The 23265-nt window shown below is 50.3% G+C and overlaps 1 protein-coding gene across 12 annotated transcripts in view; it reads left to right on the plus strand.

Annotated features, from left to right (window-relative positions):
- CAMK2G (calcium/calmodulin dependent protein kinase II gamma) overlaps positions 1-23265 on the plus strand; it is a 107597-nt gene that overhangs the window by 41198 nt on the left and 43134 nt on the right. For all 12 annotated transcript variants that reach the window (XM_032191276.1, XM_032191278.1, XM_032191279.1 and 9 more), the window contains exons 3-5: positions 7216-7275; positions 21208-21262; positions 21823-21888. In XM_032191276.1, the coding sequence (XP_032047167.1) occupies positions 7216-7275; positions 21208-21262; positions 21823-21888 (181 nt within the window). The remainder of the gene's footprint in view (positions 1-7215; positions 7276-21207; positions 21263-21822; positions 21889-23265) is intronic.

Here is a 23265-nt window from a genome sequence, read left to right on the forward strand (position 1 = left end):
TGAGGCAGACAGGAGCCCATGCCCGGGGAGCGTTCCTCTGAGAAGCAGAGGACGGGAACTCCTCTGCCCACCCGTCCGCCTGCTGCATAACCCCGAGGTTATCCCTGTGTCGGATGGGCTGTGCTGGTCAACGGCAAAACGTGCGTGTGAAAAGGAAAGGAAACCTTGAAGGACAGCAAGCAGAGACATTGCAATGACAAGGATGGAGATTGTCTTTTTTGATTAAAGATCCATCTATTTTTAATATGTTTAATTTTTTTCCTTTTGCCACTGTTGTACCTATGCTCCTATCTGCCTTCAGTCAAATTCTTTGCTAAGTACAATGTAAAGGAATGCAGGAGAAGAGGCTGAGGTTACCTGGGCGCTCCTCAGGGCACTGGTCAGGGATGCCCACGATGACTTAAACCATCGCATCTTCTGCTGTGTGCTGTGGGTAACCTGATTGCTGTGTTCTTTGAGCAAAAAGAAGTGGTAGCACGTCCAAGTTCATGCCATTTGTTCCTTCCATTTCTTGCTTTGTTTTCCCAGAACAGCAGTACCGGGGGGTTTCCAGTTGCTGCTGTGTGGAGAAGCAGTGTTAGTGTTTGCTCTCTGCTTCTTTCGCGGCTCTTGCAGGGCTGCCGCAGCACGGGGCTTCCCGGTGGGAGCGGGGAGGTGCTGGGTGCCCGCGCCCTTGGGATGTGGTGCTGCCAGGGTCCTCCTGCACTGGGGGGGGTAAAAACTGCCCTTGGATTTCAGTAGTGTTGTCTGGAAGGAGGGCAGTGCGCTGCCATGGGTTTATTCTTGAGAGCTGGTCTGTGAGCTGGGATCCCAGCAGTACCATGGAAATGGAGCAGTCCTGAGCTGCAGAGAGCTGGAGGGAGGGCGTGTTTGGGAAGGGCTGTTCCATGCTTGCTTTCCTTATATTTTTCTCTAGGCAGCTGCTGCTAGCAATTGTCAGAAAGAATACACCGAGTGTACACAGGCCTCTGGTCATTCTTAGGGGCTGGTATCATCTGCTTCCTTCTCATGGCTCTTTCAGAAGGGCGGATGGAGGTGCCTGGAGACCTGCTGGTGTTTGGGTTTGGGCAGGCGGTGCTGCACGGCTCGCTGCCTCCTGCCTGCCTGACCCCGCTGCTGAGCCCTCAGCGGTGCTGGGGGAAGGCAGAGGCTGGGCTCAGCCTGTGGCCTGAGCTCCGGGAACAGGGAGCTCGCTCCTTCTGCTGGGAATGTCTCGGGAAGCACGACCTTAGCCAAGCACACGGAAGCGTGAAGCAACCTGAGGGCTCAGGCTGGTCTCGTGCTACACAAAGCATCTGATGCAAATTTGATTTCTGTCTTGAAGCGACTTGCAAGATACCACAGCAGCTGGCACCAATTGACTCTCCCGGAATTGGCATGATGACAGCAATCAAACGGGATTTATTGTCTTGGGTTTGATTCCTCTTCCGGCCTCTTCCCCTTCTGAGAAATGCACCCCGGAGCGCGTTCCCGCAGGAATGCTGTCTGCAGGCCTCCCTCCACTGCAGGGGGACAGCGAGGTCCTGGTGCGGGGTGAGGGCAGGTGGGCTGTGTTCCTGAGCAGCCCACACAACGGGGGCCGGTTGGGAGCAGCAAGGTTACCTCCTGGCAAAGAGAGAGGCAGGGGTTTTACTTCCTAGCACAGTTTTTCATTAAATACAGAAGATCTAAGTGTGAGTTTTCTTCTTTTTCCTGTGCTTGGGGAAGAATCTGCCCTCCCATTGGGGTGCCTAAACTTTTAGATAGCTTGAGAAACCGCCTTTGCTTTCTTTCTTTTTCTCTTTTGAGGCAGGTGTGCTAAATAAAGGGTAAGCTTTAGCCACATGACCTCGGTGTAGTTGTTGTTGGGTAAAGTGAGCAAATAAATAGAGCAGTGGGTGTGCTCCTCGGCATCTGGGGCCATCGCCGAGCAGTGCTGGTTGTGGTGCTGGTTGAAGAAATGATGGTAGAGTTCACTTTTTCCACCATGTTTTCGGGTAGGTGTGAAATTGTTTTCTCTGATAACATGGTGTTTGGCTTTATTTCTGTAACTGTTTTGTCCGCTCTTTCAAGTACTTCTCAATGCTGTCTTTTGCTTGCCAGGAGCAGGAGCGACCTGAAACAGGCACAGTTTTGCTGATGTGTGCTCCTGGAGCAAACCAGGCTGCTCCAGGACAGGAGGGGTGAACGAAAGGCAGGGCTCCTAAAACTCTTTGCTCACAGCTCCTTTGGGGAGCTTGCAGCAGGAGGCTGGCTGGGCGCTGTGTTTGTATCGCAGCCGAAACACATCCATCCATCCATCCATCCATCCATCCATCCATCCATCCCCCTCTGCAGCTCTGGGGAGCGTCAGGGCATCAGAGCTTCACCCAGTGATGCTGGGACCTGTGCTAGCAGCATGTGCAGGGTGGCAGCGTCGGCACCAGCCACCTCGCTGCCTTCCCCAGCTCACATTCAGCCCAAATCCTGCTTGCCTGGGACTTGTATCGCTCCTGGCTTGGTTGCAGGTGGCTTTTTCTGGACCCAGCCTTCTGTAAGTGCCTCGCAGCTCCATGCAGGCGCGTTTCCCTCTGCTTCCCCTGCAGCCCCCCCCCCCCCGCTTCCTAACAGGCTGCTGAAGCGCGGTGACCTTTTTCTTCATCTTTTTTTTGGTGGTGTTATATAAATGTTCTCACTTGACAGCTCTAGGCTGCGGCAATTTGTAGGTGTCCTGTGCCCCGTCTGTGTGGCTGAAAATGTTCTTCCCCAGGCCTCTGCTACCCTTGGAGGAGAAGGAACTGGTGAGGAGTAAACGTGCCGAGCAGCAGGGCTTGTAGACAGATGCTAGAGCAGAAAATTGAGAACTGATTGCCTCGAGTAGAACGGAGCCCAGAAGCTGGGGTTTTTCGTTCTCCACCCATCTCTGCCACAGCATCTTCGTGGTAACAGACCGAGGTGGCCAGACACTGAAAGGATTTTCTTACAGAAGAGTCAGAAACGCTCTTTTGTTTCACAACCAGTCATGCTCCCCGCCCTGCTGGAGATCCTCAGTTTGTTGTGAGGGAAAGCCACCTGCCTTTTGCTTTCCATTTCTGTTTGGGGCACCTCTGTTTTACATCACTTCCTATTTTCCTGCTGAAGTCTGACGCATTTATACTATACGGGCTGAATTACCGGGATTTGGGTTTGGTGTCTCCTGCTCTCAGGCTGGGTTTTGGATTTCCCCAGCTCTGTTAGTGATGGTTACAGCCGGGACGTGGGCTGAGCACCGCCACTGCTGCCCAGCTGCTGCGTGGGGGCCGCGCAGCTGCAGGGGCTGCGTGCTCACATCACAAGGTGCGGTTTCACTTTTGCAGGTCCTTCACTTGGACCAAGGCTGCAGACAATATTCGTGTTCGCTGTTCAAGCAAACCCCAGACAGGTCGGAACCCAAACCTCAGGAATCCCGGTTCTCTGAGCAGCTCGTTTCTTATCAGGTGTCTTCTGAGGAACTGTGGTGTTACTGGAATGGGGCTGGAGTAACGGTGCACATAGGAGAGCAGTGTTTGCAGAGCAATGAAGTGAGATACTCGGCTACATGTAGTGCCAGCTGTTGGACACAAATGCAGAAATCTTACCCCTACAAAGGCCTGATAACCGGGCATAAACATTCGCACCTTAGTTTGCGTGTCCAACGTGGGACACATTGGTGCATGCTGCTTTTAAGCACCATCTCCTGAAGCATTTATGTTTTAAATTTTGCTACAAGATAGCCTGCATAAACTGCGCTCCTCTGTGCAGGTGGATAGTCACTGGTTCAGATGCAGATAGAAGGGCTGTCCAAACAGCAGGAGCCTCTTTTTTGGCTGGAAAGCATGAAATGAATATTAGATGAGTGCTTGTAATATCCTGTACTTAAGTTTTAAGCATCAGCTATTGTTCAGGGCTAGACGGCTCTGGAGCTTAGCAGGAAAAGAGCCTAATGAAATCCAATATTTGGAAACAGGAGATGGGTGAATTCAGACTTGGAACGGCAGCGCAGAGTTTTGACAGGAAGGGTAACTAACGCTTGGAGTAACTCCTGTGGATATATGGCCTTTTTTTTTTTTACCACTTGAAGTCTTGGTTCTGTTTTCTAAAGGATGTTTTAGGCAAGGTGTGGAGGTTGCTGGTGGAAGTTGTGTGGTTGGTGAGAAGCAGGAGCTGGGCCTGATGCCCCAGGCAGGGGATCCTGCGGTGGCTCGAGGTGTGCCGCTGCGCTCACCTGCTTCCACCTTCGCTCCGCAGGTGGCTTGCAGAAATCATCTTGGTCTTTTGGGGAGAGGGAGGAGAAATGGCTAGCTTTGCAAGCTCTTGATGAGGCAGGGATCTGAACCTGCATCTTCTCCTCATCCTTCTCCTAATGCAGTCAAGGAGAGCTGTGGTTCTGGGAGCCACTGCAGAACGTGTCCTCAAGCCCAACCTTCGGCTCTACTGGGCTGGCAGTTTTTTCTGTTTCCTATTGTGAATAACAGCTGTCAGAGCAGAGAGAGAGAGAAGAAAGACTCCAACTCTTGCTTATTGCTCAAGTACGTAGGTACCGGGTTGCTTGCCCCAAGCACTGCCTTGACTCTGCCACTGATGCCGGGAAGGGGAGCGCAGTGCCCGTGCTGCCCCGAAGGCTCCGCAGGGGATGCAGGGGCTCTCCTGGGCCATGGGGGCTGTTGGGCAGGTCCCGAGCTGGGCCGTGATGCGGCGCTGCCTGGGAGGGGTGATGCTGCAGGCAGGCGAGGAGCCCAGCCCAGGCTGACCTTTCGCTGCGGGGCTGGCGCTGCTGCGCTGGTGCTGCCGGGCTGGCGCGGCCGCGCGCCGGGGAGCGTGCTTGCTCTCCACGAGCTGTGCTTGAGTTGGCCTGTTTTGTTGCCCTGGAGACAGAGCAGTGTGGTATGCTTTCCCCCGACCAGAAATAGTTTCCTGTACCTTGTGACCGGGGCGCTGTACTCCTCTGCTGGTGCGCGGCCAGGCCGTGCGGTGCTGGAGGGCCAGGGAGCGGGGTGCTGACCTCCTGTCACAAGTTGTGCCGCGCCTGCTGCCCGTGATCGCTGCTGGCCCTGCCCGCTCCCCTCCCTCTGCAAGCGGGTGTAGGGTTGCAGGGGAGCAATTGCTCTTGATTTACATCTCCCGTGGCATTTTGATGGTTATGTCATTTTGTTTGAGCCTCGCTCCGTCAGCTGTCCGTCCTGGCTGTCAGGGCTCGGTGGCTGAGGAGCACGTGATGAGGCCTTACCTCTCCTTCCCCCTTTGCTCAGCTGTTTTTGCCGTCTGCTTCCCCGTGTCCTTGTGCTCGGGAACAGATTCCCTGCGAGTGTAACTGTGCACGAAGGCAACGTGATCTGGGTGGGCGAAGGATCCCCTCCTGTAGGGCTTCCAAGTGGAGCTGGGAGGGTAAGCAGGGAATGTGCGAGTCCCGGGCGTGCGCGCGGGTTCCAAATACCTCGTCTGAAACCAGGGTCCTGCTGCGAGAGCGTGGCCTGGCTGCGGGGTGCTAGCGCAGGCTGCTGCCTTGCAACTGATCTGCAAAACTTGGGTTGTGAGGTGCTGCTGAAAGGGGAGCCAGGGCCCCCGGCAATGCAGGCGAGGAAGCGCTGGCTCCCCGGGCCCTGGTGCACTGCGTGGATCCTCTCCAGGCTCCTGCCGCCAGCTGCTTTGCTGGAGTGGTTCTGGCACGGAGCTGTAAAATATATGCAACAACAACAATAATTTCCAGAACTGAGAAGGAAGGAGAGATGAAAGGAGTAATTTACCTTCCCCCTCCCTGAACAGCAGCAGATGAGGATGTAAGCACATCTCAGCCCATATAAAATATTAATTGGGACATTTTCTACAGTTCAGCAGTGGGAAAGAAGACAGAAATCCTGCAGTGCCCTGAGCTGCTATTCCCAGCTCGGGAGAGGTGTTCTGAGCTGCGGTCTGCTGTGGTCTGTCTCTTCTGCTCGTGGGGAAGAGAACGGTTACACAAAGCTGCTCTGTGCAGAGGGAAGGGAAGACTACGCAGAGACCGTGGAGCTGTGCAGGCTGTGCTCAGGCAGGGCAGTGTTGATGTGGGTCTCCAGTGGGGTTCGTGTAAATCAGAGGATGCTGCACTTCTACCAGGGATCTGCCAAGCAGCCAAGGCCCTGCTTACTCCTGGGGAAAAACTTGGGTGGCCCAGGGGATGCAGAGGTGTGTTTTCAACCCTATGTGCTGAAGATCTGCTGGAGGAGAAGCATCAAGATCTGGCAGCCTACTTGGCTGTTCTCTTTATCTGGTTGGGCTGGGAGGGAGGGCAGTCCTCTTCTCTTGCCTCTTTCTCCACATCTGCATCCCCAGGGGTTAAGAGTTCAGCAGCTTCTGGGGCTGCCCCAAACATTTGCCTCCCTCAGCTCCTCTCAGTGAAACTGTGCTTTAATGGAGTACAAATCTCCTGTCTGAGCCTCAGCAGCCAACAGGCCTCTGCTTTTTGGCTGAGATGGGCAGAGTTGCCCTAGCTCCCTCTCCTTTCCTTGCCCTCATGCATATTACATTTCTAAGCAGGAGAAACTATTTTCTGCTCTCCTTGATGTGTTTGTCATTAGTCCAGCTGACTGTCCTGCTTAAACTGATACTGCCTTTGGGCTGGAATGGGCATGTTTAGCATTTGGGCAGGGCTTCTCGCCTGGAGGTCTGGAAGTGCTGGGTCAGCATTTCCCCAGCGCCGCGGGCCATGGGTGCTGCAGCACGGTTACCTTTACGGCTCGGTGGAGCTGGCAGCGGTCCCTGCATCGTGTGGCGGCTGTGCCTGAGCAGTAGCTGTGTATTTCTCCCTCCTGCTCTGCCTTTCTTCCCCACTGTTTCTCTGAGGTGGCAGCAGGTCCTTTTCCATTTCATCTGGGCTATTTCTTCAGAGGCTGTTCTTCCTCTTCTCCAGCTTTGGGGAAGGGGTAAGTCTCAGAAGAGACTTCACTGGGAGCGGTGTTGTGTGTTTGTGTGCCTGATGGAAGAGTGGTGTCGTGCTGCTGCTCACTTTGAATCCACGCAGGAATATCAGTGCAGCACTAACTCTGTAGCAGGAGCAGAGGTCCTCTGCAGCCTCAAATGCAGGTGCCTGCACCACCCTTGTCTGGAAGAGGTGTGAGGTTATGGGAGACGATTCTAGCAATTCCCGGTCTCACCTGGGCCTCTGGATGTCTGCTGGGTCACCGTGTCCCTTTCTTTGTTGAATATGAAAAAGAGTCGAGCTCAGAGTTGTGGAGCTGAACACCTTGTTTCTTACTCTTTCAGATCACCAGAAACTGGAACGTGAAGCTCGAATCTGCCGACTTCTGAAGCATCCAAATATTGGTAAGCTTCTCTGGGTTCAGAGGGTCAGGGGTGAGACAGGAGGAAAGCGTCTCGTGGAGCATGCAGTAAGGGAGCAGATGGATTCCAAATGTTCACCAGAGCTTGTCAAACATGCCTGTTGGCATCACCTCAATTTCTCGTTGACAAATTCTGCATATGACCCTGTCCTGTTCCTTTAGCATCCAGGCCCAGCAGCACACCCAAGTGTGCTGTGTGTGTGTGTCCACTTCCCATGCAGAGCTTCTCCTGCTCTATAGGTGATGCACAATGTGGTTAAAAAAATAATTAAAAAAACAAACAAACAAAAAAAAACAATCAAGGGAATAGTTTTATCTTGAAATACAAGAAGGCAAAAATAAAACACATCTTCAAGCCAAAAACACAGTTTGTACTGAACTGTAGAAAGAGGGCGTGAATTTAACATCGTTCCAAAGCACTATGGAATATTTTGCTTAAAGGTTTCTTTTAGTGATGTTTTATGGTGCTGGAAGTTACCTTGAGCAAGGTATTTGCACCATTTATCCTCCCTTTTTTAGGCTCTAGGTAAAACCTGTAGGACACTAGCAAAGGTCTAATTTAATTTCATTTTGGGGGCAAAACACTCAGATACACCAAGTTGCCACCTTCAACAAAACCAATGCTAAATGTGTGGGAAACCTGTAGTGTGGTTGGATGGTCTTCCTTTTGCTTAGCTCTGTCACCATAGGTAACTTTAGGGCATCTGTGTGGTCTCCTCACTTCCAGCTTCCTAATGGTATGCTCCTATCCTCTAACGACCTGGAAGAGGAAAGTTACTTACAGCATGCCTCACGGACCGGTATCTTTAAGCTGTTCCACATGTGATGAAGAAGTAATTTCAACTAGGGTAGGACTTCACGACATGCAAACCACCTTAGCGGCAGCTTTTCAGCAGAAAGCTTGTTGGATCTGAGTGCAACTGTGGAGTTCTGGCATGAGGAGAGGAGCAGTGAGCACCTTCTACAGTAATATGTGCAGTGATTGAAGTGATGAATACACCAGCCAGTAAACTTAGTGCTTGACAGTGTTTAGAATTACAAAACTCTTGCTACTAGCTAGTTACTGAGCTTCATTTGCCCCATAAGGCTCGTTGCCCTTAGTTTAGTAGGTGATGTCACTTTATATTTTGGCCTGGACTTAACTTTCATCATCTTTACTTTTATCAGTTCTGACATCTTTTCTTGTCAGGCCTCTCACAGATTAAATGTTGTACCCAAGAGAATAAGCACTTTTGTAAGTAAACCCAACTGGAAACAGAAACATGTCACGTTCCTCGTTAATTCTACAGCTGGTTCTTCATCTGCAGCGAGTAGTGATGTAGTGATGCTTGTCTCCTGCTGTATTGTGGTTTGGAAGAGCGTTTGGGGGAATGTCAGTGGTTCTTGCATTTTCTGCAGAGCATTTTTTGTCTTCCTAGAAAGAACAGTTCTTATTTTAAGAGAAAAGAGACGAGTCATTCTAAACTCAATGGGTGGTTGCAAATAGCAATAACAGAATTGTGTCTTCTGCCTACAACACAGAGTTGAAGTGTGTTGAAAAAGACCTCAGGAAGTTGTGTGGTCCATTCAGCAGTTCTGTGAAAAAATTTTATACCTAGCTCATTCAGGCATGTTTGCTCTTAAAACCATGTAATAATAACACAGCCTCTAGCGGCAATCTCTCAAATGTTTAATTCTTCTGTCAGACATTAGAAAAAACATACTTTGCTGCTGTCTTAGCTTGCTGTTTCTATTTCTATCCAGTGTATATGTAGAAAGTAGTTTTTCTTTAGCGTGACTATCTTTTACATATTTGAAGACTGTTATCATGTCTCTTTTTAGTCTTTTTTCTTCAGACTAAACAAACCCAGTTCTTTCATTCTGCTCTCATACGTCATGTTTTTAGACCTCTAGCTCTAGTCTTTTTTTTTCCCTTTCTCCTTTGGATTCTGTCCAGAGACTTAATATCTATCTTGAAATGGGATGCCCAAAACTGTATGTGGGAGTTTAAGGCCGTGTTAGCAATAGCTATAGGGGGATAATTGCTTCACCTGTCAGACCAAAGCTATTCTTCTTTTGGCAAGTTTTGCAGGTCATGGATGTTTAAGCATATTGTTGATGCACATTTGTTTTCCAACACATTATTGTCTCTGACTGCTTTCTGCAGAACTTCTGGCAAGCAAATCATTTTTCCATCTTGTACTTTTATAGATGAGGATTCCTATCAAAGTGGGCATTACATTTGTCCTCATTATAATATGAAAGTAAAAGAAGTGTTTTAAAAAAAAAAAAAAAAAACAAAAAAAAAACACTGTGTGGGTTCTCCCCAAATTTGTCAAGACCATTTTGACTTACTTTCTGATACTAAAATATGCTTGCGACTCCCACAGTAACATGATTTTCAATAACAATGCTGTATATTGTGTCGTGTAGCTGGTTAATGAAGCTGTTGAATACTGTCGGACTCTGGACAAACATTTCAAGATCTCGCTCGATATGTTGTTCCAGTTTGACAGTAACAATTCTGGGTATGTCTTCTCAGTGACTTGTATCCAGAGCTAGCTTACAATCACGTATACACATATTTTCAAAATCACTTATGGAAATAGCATGTAAGATGCTGTCAGAAGCCTCGTTGGAGTTCAGATAGTACGTGCATTGCTGCTTCCATGTTCCTTGCACTTGTTATGCTGTCACAGAGGGAAATTGTGGTGTTCTGATATAGAGGTGGGTTTTTTCCTTGAGTCGTATTGGCAGTTAGTAATCACCTAGTTACTGCAGCTCCCTGTTGTAACATCTTCTGGATGAATACTTGCTTTGTTGCCTCGGTGTGAGCTGTGCTAGCAACACTGCACCAATCCTGAAGGATTATGCAGATTTTGCACTCACTTTAATGGAGGAATAAAGTTTTGTTGTTACCATTTGTGTTGGAAACTGCATTGCAGCACGTCCTGCTGCTCTGCAGTGACCCGAGCCTGTAGTGGGTCCAGGGCAGAGGATCGCAAGTTACAGCCCTGTGAGATGTGCTCCCTTTTCTCCTCATTCTGCCTGCACGTGGGATATAAAGCAAACCCATTGAATTTGTTTCTCACCCATTTGCAGTTGATTCCAGTGTGGTGATTCCAGGCTGCAGCATGCTGACTCTAACACTCCTACTCTGATAAAATAAAGGTTTATTTGGGCAAAAGGAATAGTGGTATTTCCATTTGTTGTTGCTCTTTGTGAAATGACTGCTCTCTGAGTTATCCTCGCATGCCTTCATCAAACCTCAGCCCTAATTATAGGCTCTTGCCCTGTAATTGGGTGTTTTGCTTGTCTTTAGATGCACATTATGGTGAAGGTAATCACAGTGGAGTAATCCTTCAAAGAGCTTAGTGCTGCAGCGTGGTTAGTCCTTGATCCAGAGAGCGTTTCTGTCTCTGGACAGAAGAAAGTTGACCTGAGGCCATTCTCTGACTGCCGAAGGCTTTTGGGATCCATACCATGCTCTCACTGGGAACCATCCATCTGAAAGCACCATTACGAGTGGTCACATCAGACTTGATTTCGCTAGAGGAGGGATTTCCTGGACTTTCAACTTGTGTTTTCAATACTCCTGACAGCTTTCTAATATTTACTGTTCAGGCTCAGAGAAACCACTTGCCAGACACGCTCACCAAATACCGCCAAATTGGACAGATCAGCGGCCTGTTTTAGAGGGAAGATGGATGCAGCAGTTACCGAGGATACGGGAGCCTCACAACGAGGCAGAAAGCAGCACTGCTGAAACCTCCGTGTCCAGAAGCAGACAAAATGCTTGTGGAAGTCAGCAGCAAGAGTTGTGGCTCCCTGGGGAATGGCTTCACCATGAGCAACCTGGCGTTTTAGTGGTTCGTGTACCTGTGCACCTTGCAGGCGTTTGACATGGGTGTGTTTGGGAACATACAGAATAGAAGGGGACGATATGGCACTTCCTGCCCTTGGTCCCCACTTTGCAGGAAAGAGGCAGGTTTCTGTAAGCGGGCTCATAGCTCAGCCCCTTCACTTGCAGGTGTTTTCCCAGTTGTGCTACTGCAGCTTGAGCAATGGCCAAGATAAAATAAACTTCACCGTTGCTTTCTTTTTGTTGCAGAGCTAAACTTGCAGTGTTTGGAGTATCATCTCTTGCTTACTTTTGGTCTTCTGCTTAGTTGTAAACTTTATTTCAATCAGCCTGTGTGTTAGATTTAAGTCCTGTAATTCAGCCACTACCTAGGGATTCTCTGGTGGAGAATTCAGTTTTTTTCCCTTGCTACCCATCAAATACCAGAACAGTGGCAGCTGGGAAGCCCGGTATCTTCCTGCCCAGATGTGAAACGTGCAGTGCTCTCCTCTTCTAGGGCTCTCAAAGCAATGACAATGCAGAATTGGATAATTCTTATTCGTAGTTCGGAAAACTTTTCTCTAGCATTACTGTGCTTGTCCACCGTGTTTTTAGGTGTTCCTCTTCTCCTTTTAAATTCTCTTTATTATGCTAGTCTAAATATGTCCCTCTTCTTTGGACTTGTCACCAGATGATCTGTCCTCTTTCTTGGGTATTTTTAACCCAGCTGTACAAAAGTAGCTCTTGAATATCTTTTGTTCATAGCTCAAACCGAGCACTTCATTATTTTGACCTTCTTCAAGGCAGTTATTGTGTCCCAGCTTACTGCAGCCTTTGCTGTGAGGAACTGCGTGCACTTAAGTCTGTAACAACAAAAACATATTTAAGAGAGGCTGATAGTAGCCAAGTGACAGAGCCAAATTCTGGTTCTGATTTCTGCCTCCATATCCTTTTCTGAACTGCTTCAGAGTTAATTTCTTTGAGGGAATTTATAGCAGCAGTGAAACGCTGTCTCAGCATCTATCAGAATTATTGCTTTTTCAGGTTTTTCCTGCTTCGGAGCTTTTCTCTAAAATACACTTGCAGTTGAATTCTTGTAATTTTAACTTCCATCTTCTTAAATAATGAACTGTGATTTTGGATAATTCCTTATTTAACGTAGGGAGAAAATGGCCCAGAAATCTCGTGTGGATTAGCAGAATTTATTTTGACCCAGTTCAGTTTTATTTCCGTTGACAAGTCTGTCCTCCTAGTACCTGTGTCTCGTGGGAGTGATTTTAATGGGTAATTATTTAAAATTAAAAAAAAAAAAAAAAGCTTCCAGTCTTATAGTCCCTGTGTGCTTACGTGATAGCTATGATCAAGGTGTAAGTTGCTGTAAGGACCAGGAAAGATTTGGTGCTTGTGCCTGCAGCCCCTTGGAGAATCCCCCAGCACTCAGAAGTAGCCTGGGTGGTAAATGGGGTGCCTGGCCTGCCGAGCCAGCACCGGTTGTGCTGGCCTCATGCTGTCAGCTGCCACCAAGGTTCCCTCGTTCCTCAGTTGCTCATCACGACAAACTCCTCTCACTGAGCAGGCCCTCGCTTTTCCCCACCTCCTGGTGTTTTCCTATCACCTTTTTCTTTTTTTTTTTTTTTTTTTTTAACGAGAGATTTGAATTGCTTCCTAAGTGAGCAAGAAAAAAACTGTAGGCTGTGTTTTGCTGTAAACAGCAGATTTCCTTGTTTTCATTTGGCTGCAGACATCCAGGCTGCCTTTGCCAGTGGGACAGGAAGGATGCCGTGCCCGAAGAGTAGCTGAGAGGCTGGGCATTCCCCGGTGGTTTGGCTGCATTTGCTCCCTTGTGGCAGCTCGGTGGTTCCAGGTGGGGTGCTCCCAGACCTGGCCAGCCGTGTCCAACTGCTGCCTGCGCTCTGAGTCGCTGGGGGCTGCTGTTCTCACTGAAACCCAAGTGGGGAGTGAGAATGGTGGAGGGGAAGAGGCCTTGTGGAAGAGTTCTGGTTTGTGGCTTTCTTAGCTGTTTAGCTACGGAGCACAGGTCAAGCCAAGGTGATCTTGGCTTGGCACCTCTAAGTTGCTCTCCTGTGAGCTGCAGGTTGCCATTCACTGCTCACCCAGCTGCGAGATGGCTCCCCATAACTCCAGGTTTTTATTAGTCCAGCTTCTTATTTCTCCTCCTTCCTTTTATTTCTTTCACTAGCTATTGCTTGTTTACCCTTTGTTTTCTCCTTTCTGCATCCTCTGCCTGTCATTTTGCCTGTAGTTTATAAGAAGCATTTCTCCATAATCCTGCTCAATTTGGGGCTGGAGTGACAATTGCATTTTCTTCCTTGCCAGGGAAGTGTTTATTCTGTATGTCTGTGTGGTCTGTGCTAGCGAGATGCTCGGGTTGCATTATTCATCTCTGTAGCTGGGAGATTTAGCCGTACTCAAGCAATTCCTTAAAAAATAAAATTTAAAAAAAAAAAAGAAGTGGGATGCCAGCCAGCTCATTGGGCTTAAACTCGACAATACTGCAGAAGGCAGAGGAGGAGGATTCCCCTGCTGTTTTTTCCCCTGGCTGGAATAGCACGGAGGCAAGGGAAGGACCCTCCCTTGGGGCTGTCCCTGCCCGAGCACCAAACAGGTGGCTCCCCACAAGCTGTTTTGCCCTGATGATGGACACATGAGTAGCAGAGATGCAGAGCCTTGTGAGGGACCTAAAATTTGTTGTGGTTTCTTTTATAAAACACTTTATTTATTCTAATGAAGTGGATGTTCTCTGTGTATTTTCTTTGAGATAGCACTGAAGTTGGCTTGTTGTTGTTACTTGATTTTATTTAGAAAATGCTTCAATATAATATTTGTGGTTATCAGAAGTGCTTTGCTTATCTGCTAGGCTGATAATCGGAAGTTAATAACAACAGCTCTGGATGGCCCCGATGGCCCTGTTATCGGGAGAGTAGGAAATCTTCCTGCTAACGCGCTCCTTGGGCTCATGTCATGTTTGTGTAGGGCACAGGGAATGTTATGGATCATGTACTGAACTTCAGCCTCGCACTACAGGCTTTGCAAAATGAAAAAAAAAATAATATTTATTCGGCAGTGAAATGTTTAAAGGCACTTTGAATGTGTTCTCTTTTTTTACTTTTTATCTGTGCAGGAGGACGGGTTTCTCAGCAGGAAAGATACTGCTCTCCCTACAGCTTCTGTCTGGGCTGTGGATTGCTGCGCACCCCCAGGAAGGGCACTGCCTCGACCTTATTACTTAGGGTCGGAGCGTTAAAAAGGTTTCAGTGTGAACAATGTGGAAAGAAAAACAACAGCACGTGTGGCATTTCATGCTCCCGCAGGACTCTTCCTTGTCTTTCCTCGCAGTGTTCAGCAGCCTGGTTCCTTCTGAGCGGAGCAGCGCTAACAAGCCCTTCTTCTCTTCCATTTTCCAAAGCTTTAAAACTGCAATTGGTGTGAAATGCTGTGGGCCTGGGGAGTTAGCAGCAAGCTGGTGGATATCCAGCATCCTCTAACTGCTCTGTGGCAGATTCGGAGGGAGGAGGAAGGAATGGGTGATCCTGAGGGACTGGTTAGCAGCAGCACGCCCCATCCTGTTAGCTAACTGTCCTGCTGCTGCTGGTTACCGCCGCAGCAAAGCTGGTCATTAGCTGCCGGAACAGATCATTTCGAGAGGATTATTTGCGTTACACAATTTAATGCTCTTTAATAGCAAATTTTTAATTAAAAGGAGAGTCCTTTTGGAAGCAGCCTGAGCAGCTGCAGCTGAATTCCGCGTGTTTAATGTAATTACAGCAACAGCTGGGGCGGGAGCCGAGCACCCGGCTCCCAGGCGCTCACAGGTTGGCGGTAGCTCCTCGCGGGACGGTGTGATCCCGAGCGATGCGAGCCGTGCGGGAAGGCAGGCTCAGGGCCGGTGGGGCACTTCCCGGCCCGGCTCTCGGGCTGGTGAGCAGCTGGGGCGCGGGGCTGTGGGTGGCTGCCATCTGCGCCAGCTCGCTCGTCTCCTGTGCTGCCACAGGCGGCGGCGCTCCGTTTGCAGCCTGCTGGGCCGTGTGGGTTTGTGTCTGTAGCTGCAGCATCTCCTGGCACAAGGGAGAAGATCTTTTGGAAGAGGACATCAGGCAGCTTTTAGCCTCCAATTTTTTCTGCTACTGGCATGCTCTGTCTCTTGAAATATGCCCCTTGTGGTATCTCTTTCTTCCTTCCGTTCTCTGTGATACAGGCAGATGTCTGGCTGGGAGCTGCTGCGAAGTGAAGCCGGGGCTGTTTGTAATGAGTGGCTGACCTTCTAATAGCATCCTTCAGTCCGGCAGATCCCAGAGCACTTTTAGGTTTGCGCTACTAAGGCCGTGTGAAAGAGTTAGAGCACTGCAATTACCACGGCCCAGGAGACAAGCAGAAATCTCTGTTGCCTTGTATTGGCTCTGCTGCAGGTACTGCAACGAAGGCGACTTAAATTGAGAGCCCCTTAATTTGAGAGCTGTTACATAATCACAGCACGCACTCTTTGGTGGTGCAGAGGTGGTTGGCCAATAGAGTGCTTTATTTTCCAATGACATCCAAATGCTTAACACTCTAGGATCACTAGTGAACCTAGATTTAGTTTCCAAGGTCAACGTATCCTATCCTGGAGAGCTGTCCTTAAGGACAGGGAAAGACCATCGGTATAAAGGAGCAAGTGTGTTTCAGCCCACATTACCTTTTCCTAAGCAGAGATGTACAGTTGTGAAGAAAACAGGAATCACCCCGTGAAACTATTTTTCTCCTTGTATTTTTGCCTTGTGTGATAACTTGGGTAACTGCTTGGCTTGCAGAGTTTACTTGCAGCAGGTTGCCAGAAACCAGGGTGCCCGAGGAGAGCCTGTGGCAGGCCAAACCCCTGGCAGCCCCACTGCGTCCCTTGTTGGGGTCTGGACGTGGCTTACGGGGGAGAGCTCGTCCTGGGGCCTGGGGAAGCAGGCCCGAGCTCCTGGCCTGCTGTTCTGGAGACGAGTAAATGGTGATCGTATTCAGCACAGCAGGCAGAGCAAAGGGAAGATCTGGGTCACGTGGAGGCTAGCCATAAGCTGATTGTGACCCCGATGTTAAATGGCCTTTGAAAAGTGACCCTTTAAAAATAAGATGCCAGTTGCCTTTCAGTGTATTCTTAAGTTCCTGTTGTTTAGGTGAACCTCAATAAAAATTGAAAGCTGTCTTCTGATTTCTTCATGATTTGCTTCAACTTTTGCATTCTCTGTCTTGCTTTGCGTGACTCAGCAGCGACTTGACTCAGGCTGGCACCTCTGTTTTCAGGGAGCCTTTCCCCCGATCATCGGGTGCTTTGCAGCGTGCTGGGGCTCCCGGGAGCTGCAGCTGCCTCTACAGGGTCACTTCATTCAGGAAGGGATTGCAAAACATGGTATAACTGCTTCTCACCAAAATGCTTGGCTTTCTGTAGCTAACAGCATTGCTTGTTGATGTGTTTTGTTTTAAGTGTACGTGCATGAGGATATTGAAGTACTTTATAGTATCAGCTTGAAGTTTTGTTCTCGAGGCAAGATTTCCAGGGAGACCCTGAAGACAGGGCAGAGAAGTAATATTCACAGCGTGTGCTCTTAGTAAGTGCTTGAACTCCTTGTGCCAGCTGCTGGGAGGTTCAGTGAGTGTAGCTTGTCCCCCTGAGCCCCTCGCTGTGGGATCAGGCTCTTTGAAATGCTCTGGGGTGCATTAGGGCATCAGACCCACACAGACCCACACAAGGCAGCGAAAATGATTTGCATAGCTTACATTTGGCGGGGTTGAAGATGTGGGTTTCTGAGAAAGGGGGTGGCTTGGTCTCCCAGTTCTTCTGTTGTTAGTTACTTTTTCCAAGAAACCAGCGTTGTGGGTGATGCTTTCTGTACTGGTGGTACCCGTTCACGTAGGAAGAGACCTGCAGTTTGCTGGTGTTGAGGCTGGAGAGCAGACAGAAGAAAATGAAGCTCAAACCAGCCAGCGAGGCTGTGCCTTGCGTGTAGTGGTGTGTGGCAGCTCTTTACCAGGGCAGCTACAGGTGTGCATCTAACGGCGGGGCGGCGTTATGCAGCAGGCTGTGTTGCACAGGGGGAGTACTGCTCCTGGTTCTGCTCCTTGGCTTAGCAGCTGTCCTGGCATTGCTTTTTAGCACTGTGATTTTTATTTATTATTTCTGAAGTTATGAGTAAAGAGTCTTACAGAGTTAATAATGTGCTTGGGGACGGTAGGAGCCCTCTGTGCTTGGTGCAGATAGGGCTGGTTTCTGTGCTCTGACTAAAACCTTGGGCAAAGTCTTTCACCATATCCTGTAACTGATTTAGCGCCGCGCTGTCGGACTGGCTTCTGTTTTCTTTCTTACTCCTCTCTGCTTGTTTGTGCCTGCTAACCTTCAGAGTAAGTGCTCTTTCTCCCACCAGAGACCTTTGACATGGGAACAGTCATAAGGTGACCCCGAGCACGCCTGGTGCTGGCAGGGGCTGATTTCCTACATCTGTGCGAATTCCTGCGGTAACAGTGTTTGCCTGGGGAGGAAGCACGGTTTGAATTGCTGCTACTGGGTGACAGAAGCAGCTAGTAGAAATAATCTGCCTCATCCTCTAGTGAATAGAGCGAGGTCAGGTTCCTTTGGTAAGTACCGGGCTGCTTTGTAGCTTGGTCGCCTTTCGGGAGCCCCCACGTTTCTTTTGTGCAACGTCCCTCTTGCTGGGACCCGAGGCGTTACACGGGGTGTGCGTTTGTCAGGCCTGCATGCTGGGCACAGGCAGCCCTGCCCCTGATGAGAGCGAGAGGAGGGCTCTGCGATATTTTGGAGGAAAAGAATAGCTGGGTTAGGTTTTATTTCTGATTGATCCCTTTTTCTTATGGATAGTCAGCTAGTGTGGAAAGGCACCGTCTGCTCTTGCCATGCCCCGCCAGGTATTGCTTCTGTGTCTCCCCATCAGCACTAGTGTGAAGCAGGTGTGGGCTGCAAGTGAAAGTTTTGGTATATTCAGCCTTGTCTTAATCTTACTCAACCCCCCACATCACCACTCCCCCTCCACAGTTAAAGCCTGGTGTTCTGAGCTGTTGTTAATTATTCCTCCGCAGGGTGGTGGTGCCCGCTGCCATCTTTCCCATTGCTCTTCTTGTTTCCATTACCCCCCGAGCTTTGTTACCTCAGCACATCAAATCCTGGCAGATTCTGTTCAGCACTGCTCGGGGCGGTGGCGAGGAAGCAGCTCCCCCATTAACTTAATGGCTCCTCCTGCCCCCGAGGCCCATGCTCCTCTGTGCTGGGGCTGTGGGGTGCTGTGCTGGGGCTATAAATGCAATTCTCCGTCCTGCTCTCACGGTTCCGCACCTAACTACACAAACAGCGCCTGGCTGACCTTGAAGGCTCTTTCTGCTGCCTCTGCCAGTCTTTGCCAGCTGAGTTGCTGCTTCCTTCCTTCCTTTTTCAGAACGTGTCTGACAAAATCCATTTCCTCAGGACAGAGAAGTAGCACCAATCAGCTCCTTTCTGTGTTATTTTCTGATGGCACTTGCTGTCTGTGTCTGTGTGTCAGAGCTGATAGCTCACTGTCTCTCCCTCCTACCTGCAGACGTGCTCGCTGCTCCTTGTTCCCGGCCCCTGCTCTGGGCCCGCTGGTGGCTGCCCTCCTCCTCTGGCAGGGTTTTGTCCGTGCTGCCTCCCCCCAGACTCGCCGTTTCTGGCAGCACTTTGCTGACCTTTCAGGTGCCAGAGGGAGGCAAACGCTTTCTTGCATGCTGAGCATCACCTGACGTGACCTTATGAGCACATTCAGCTTTCCTTGAAGTTTCACCATCTGTTCACCATTCCCTTCTCACAGTGCTCCTTCGCAGACTTCTGACCGTGTCCCGGGCCCTAGCTCTTGCTGATGTGGCTGTCTCATGTGTGCACATCAAACAGCCTTCTGCACTGCACTGAAAACCTCATGGCATCGACTGAAAAACCTACCCTGTGCTGGAAATCCAAGTGCTTGTCTCAGCCACGTTGTGTCTTGTTCTGCCCTGACCGGCAATCTTTCCCCCCAGGGAGGACCCTCCTACCCCGTAGCTGTGTAATGCCACCTCGGCCAGGCTCTGCCAAGGGCTCAGGAGGCGAGTTTGTGCACAAACACAAAGCGGAGTTGTGAAGAAGTCATTACAAAGCAGACCAAAACTGCTTATGTGGTAGAGATGTTTATTTTAGTTACCTGTTTTGCTGAGAATTATGGAAGGAACTCGATTCTTACAGGTCCTGTCTCTGTTTTCCTGCTGTGGGAGCAGTTGTACCTGGAACCCCTGCCGTACTGTTCTCTGGCTGTGCATGCTTGTTCGCAGCATCGTACCCCGTGGGATGCTCCCAAACCCCCCCGGTTAGATGCAAAGGGAATGCTGAGGAGAGGAGTTTGGCCAAGGGACCAGTAGAGAGTTTGCAGATAAAGGCTGGGAAAAACAGGAGCATACAGGAGGGGAGAATAAGGAAAGCAGGACCTGCCTTTAGGGGAGCTGCTGGAAGTGCTCTCTGCCCCCCTGTGCTACGCTCAGTCCATGTGTCTGTGCATGTGGAAGTGTGCCCTGGCAAAGGAGAGCTGCAAAGAGGATTAAAGGAGGGCGCTGAGAACATCTGCAAAAGCTGTTCCTTAGGAGAGGGCCTGTGCCAAGTGCTGGTTTGGAGCGGTCCCAAGGTGGTGCTGGTGGCAGACGTCACGGGCCGTAAGAGGGGCAGGCTGACCTGGTGCTGGCGGGGAGATCATCGCCGTGTTGGGGAAAGCCAGGACAGGTCACCTGTGCTTCATGTGGGGAAGAAGGGAAGACAAGGAAGGGATGCGAGGTGCCGTCAGAGTGCCAGAGCACAATACCCCTCTTGTACAGCTGAGAAGAGCGATGTACTTCAGGCAATGGTCAATTACAGGGTGCTGCGGGGGCTGAGACCCAGCCCAGGCTCAGCTACTTCTGTGAACCCATAGGGAAATCCTGGAGGTGGAGTCCTGTAAATAGCTCCTGGCCTAGGCGGGGAGTTGGGCTTCAGGGACAGAGTCAAATAGGATTGCTCGGTCGGGACTCTGATGGCAGGGCTAACAGTGATGTTTGCCAGCAGGGGAGAAAAGCAAAGAGGAGAGGGGGTAGCAATATGAAACTGAGCTGTTTTTCCTCTCAGGTTGGAATTAGTACCTAGAATTAGGCTAGAATTAGTCAAAAAACATCAAAGAAAGTGAGCTTTTGATTCAGACAGGAGGAAATGACACTGGAGGAGCAACGCGTCTCTGCTGGCTGCACAGCTGCAGTTATTGTTGGTGCCTCCTTGTAACGGGGGGGAGGAGGGCAGGGCCCGAGAGCCCCCCCAGCACCCACGGACAGCAGCCCCTCACGGGGCAGCTCAGTCCTGGTGGAGAAGGGGGCAAGCAAGGGGAAAAGAGCGGTTAAATTGGGGAATGGGAGCCAGGACTAGGAGGGGATGGGTAAGGAACCTGAGGGGGGTTGGCGTTTTAAGAAGGGGATTGTGGTCAGATATGTCTGTGGTAACAAGTGCATCAGAAAAAATAGGTGACAGAGGGTCTGCATTTGGGGTAAGGGTTTGGAGTGTCAGTGAGAATGGAGTCAGGAAAAGGAAGTGAAGGGAAGGTGCTGGATGCAGTGAGCTTTGCGGATGAAGGGCAGAAGCAGAGGGACAGCACTGACGTGCAGCTAGGGTTGGAAATGGATTTTGGTTCGGCTGGTATTTTTTTTTTTTTTTTTTGGTATTTCTTCTATTTGGAGGTTCTGAAAAGGAGGTGGGGAAATAAGAATGGGTGGGGAGAGACTGCAAAATGTGTGCATGGAGGAAAGAGTGGGTAGATGTGAAAGGAGGGCTCTGAAGCGTTCCAATGCCTTTGACCATTTGCTCTTCTCTGAGTTTGTTTTGACGCTGGGGAGGGGTGGGTGTATGTGAAGGACACCCATCTGTTCCTCTGAGATAACAGAAGGAAATGGGTCACTAAGTGAGCACACAAAGTGAAGGACAGGGAGGATTAATAGACTGATCGGGTTGAGGGAGAACTTAGTTCTGTGGCTAGGTTTGATTTGTGAAGTGTCATTTTTGCTCCACGTTCAGTACGTCTCCATTTCTTGGTTGTGTTTTTGCAGTTCGGCTCCATGACAGTATTTCAGAAGAAGGTTTCCATTACCTCGTCTTTGATCTGTAAGTGTCTTTATTTGGCTTTGATGCTTCATCAATGACACAGACATGCAGATGGTTGACTAAGAGTTGGAATAAAAAGCACCTGAATTAATATAATTCTCCTTTTCTCTTCCACGACCTGCACGTAACTAGTCCACTTGACAAAAATCCATTTCCTGTGTGGCAGGGAAAAAAACACTCCTGGCAGCAGGTGTGGGATGGCCAAGGGCAGCTATCCTGTGCGGGGTGGCTACGTCTGACCTTTGTCTCTAAGACTCCTCTGCCCCGACTTGGTGTTTAGAGCCCTGTAGAAGGGTGCGGGCAGTTTGGGTGTGATGCATCCTCAGTGCCCTGTGCGCTGCTGGTGCAGTGATGGCCCGGGGGTCGCGTGGCTGTGCCCCTGCTGGCTGTGGGGCTCTGCTGTGGCTCCCCAGTGCCTCGGGTTGCTGCTGCGGCTGCTCGGGGCCTGCTGCAGCAGGGCTCCTGGGGAAAGGGCACGGGCAGGGAGGCAGTGCCCATCCCATGCAGCCTCCCAGCCAGCCCCGGGCAGGCTCTGTAACGTCCCTTCTTTTACACTGCAGGGTTACTGGTGGGGAGCTCTTTGAAGATATCGTTGCCAGAGAATACTACAGTGAAGCAGATGCCAGGTAAGACTGTTTCCAGACCCTTCTGTGCGTGTGCCATGTGTGTTGGCAAGCGGGGTGAGTTTCCTGACCGCTGTTGTGCATGGCTTTGTTCTGAAACTCTCGCTCCCTGTCTGGAAAAAGCAATTCCTCTTTCTGCCATTAGCATAAACTATTGTCACCGCTCAGCCTGACTCACTGCGGCCCTAGCCCTTGCTGCCTGCAGATGCTGCTGTCTCGGCGTGCTCTTTGCTGGGAGACCTGTTGCTAGCGGCTTTGTGTGCCTCTGACCTTTCTGGTGGCTGGCGACAGCGTGTCCTTACTGAGCAAATGCAGGGCAGAGCTGTCCTCTGGCTGTGTGAGAGCGGCGGCTGCCTGGCCTCTGCCTTCCCGCAGCAGGGCTTCCAGTGATGTGCCGCTGCTTTTGGGCAGAGCTGGTCAATTTGTCTGTGTCTAGGTAATGGTTTATGGGGTGGGAGGGGAAAGGAGGCTTCGAAGGCTATGGTTCTGTGAGAGCCCTCTGACGGTGAGCTGATGGTTACAGTGAAAAAAGCGTGTGTGCCTTTCTGTGTCAGTGGTAAAAAGACTTGAAGCTGTGCCCTTCTTGTTCTGTGCCCCCTCTCTCCCATGTGTAAGCTTCCTGAAATGGGCTGTGCTTGTCTATGTGCGATTAATTCAGTGAGTGACCAGTGTAGCACAGCTGAGGGTGCCCCTGACCCGTCTGTCTGCTGGAGCACCTGGAAACAGGCCTGGGGTTGGGCAGAGAGAGGTCTGGAAGCCCTGTAGATGTCTTCATTGGGGTGCAGCGATGCTGCAGGCACAGTATCTGGAACAGGGAGACAACCATTCAACCCATCCCACCTTGAGGATGGGAAGTGCTGAGGTTATCAGCAGCAGCCTTCCCCCTTGCCCCTCTTGCCAGTGCCTGTTCCCAGAAATGGTGAGGAGCTGGCAGAGACCGACACTTCTCAGGAAAATTTTGGCCAGGCTGGGGGAAAAGGCAAACTGTCTGTAGCTGTCCAAGCCTTCGTGGGGGCGCTCAGCCCTCTGAGTTGCAGCTGGCCAGGGCCCGCAGTGCCCAGGATGACGGAGTGAAACTCCTCCCTTTCTCTCCCCATGCGGAGCTGAATTCCAGAGCAGGCTGGGAGAGCGAGGGAGCGAGCTCTGTGCCAATCCGCCGCGCTTGGCTCGCCTGGGACACCTCACACTTTTGCCATTTTTGGCCAGAAAATCTCTCTCGCTCAGACTCGGCTGTTCTAATTATACATTTTTGTTTTGGGAGCGGGGAGATATTCATGGACTCCGACCCTGAGGGCTGTACTGCCAGCTCTGGAGGGGCGGGGGTAGCAAATACACAGTGCTGCACCTCCTTTCCTCTTTCTCCCCTCACCCTCTTCCCAT

This window comes from Aythya fuligula, chromosome 7 (genome assembly GCF_009819795.1).
Source record: "Aythya fuligula isolate bAytFul2 chromosome 7, bAytFul2.pri, whole genome shotgun sequence".
NCBI classification, from domain to species: Eukaryota; Metazoa; Chordata; class Aves; order Anseriformes; family Anatidae; genus Aythya; species Aythya fuligula.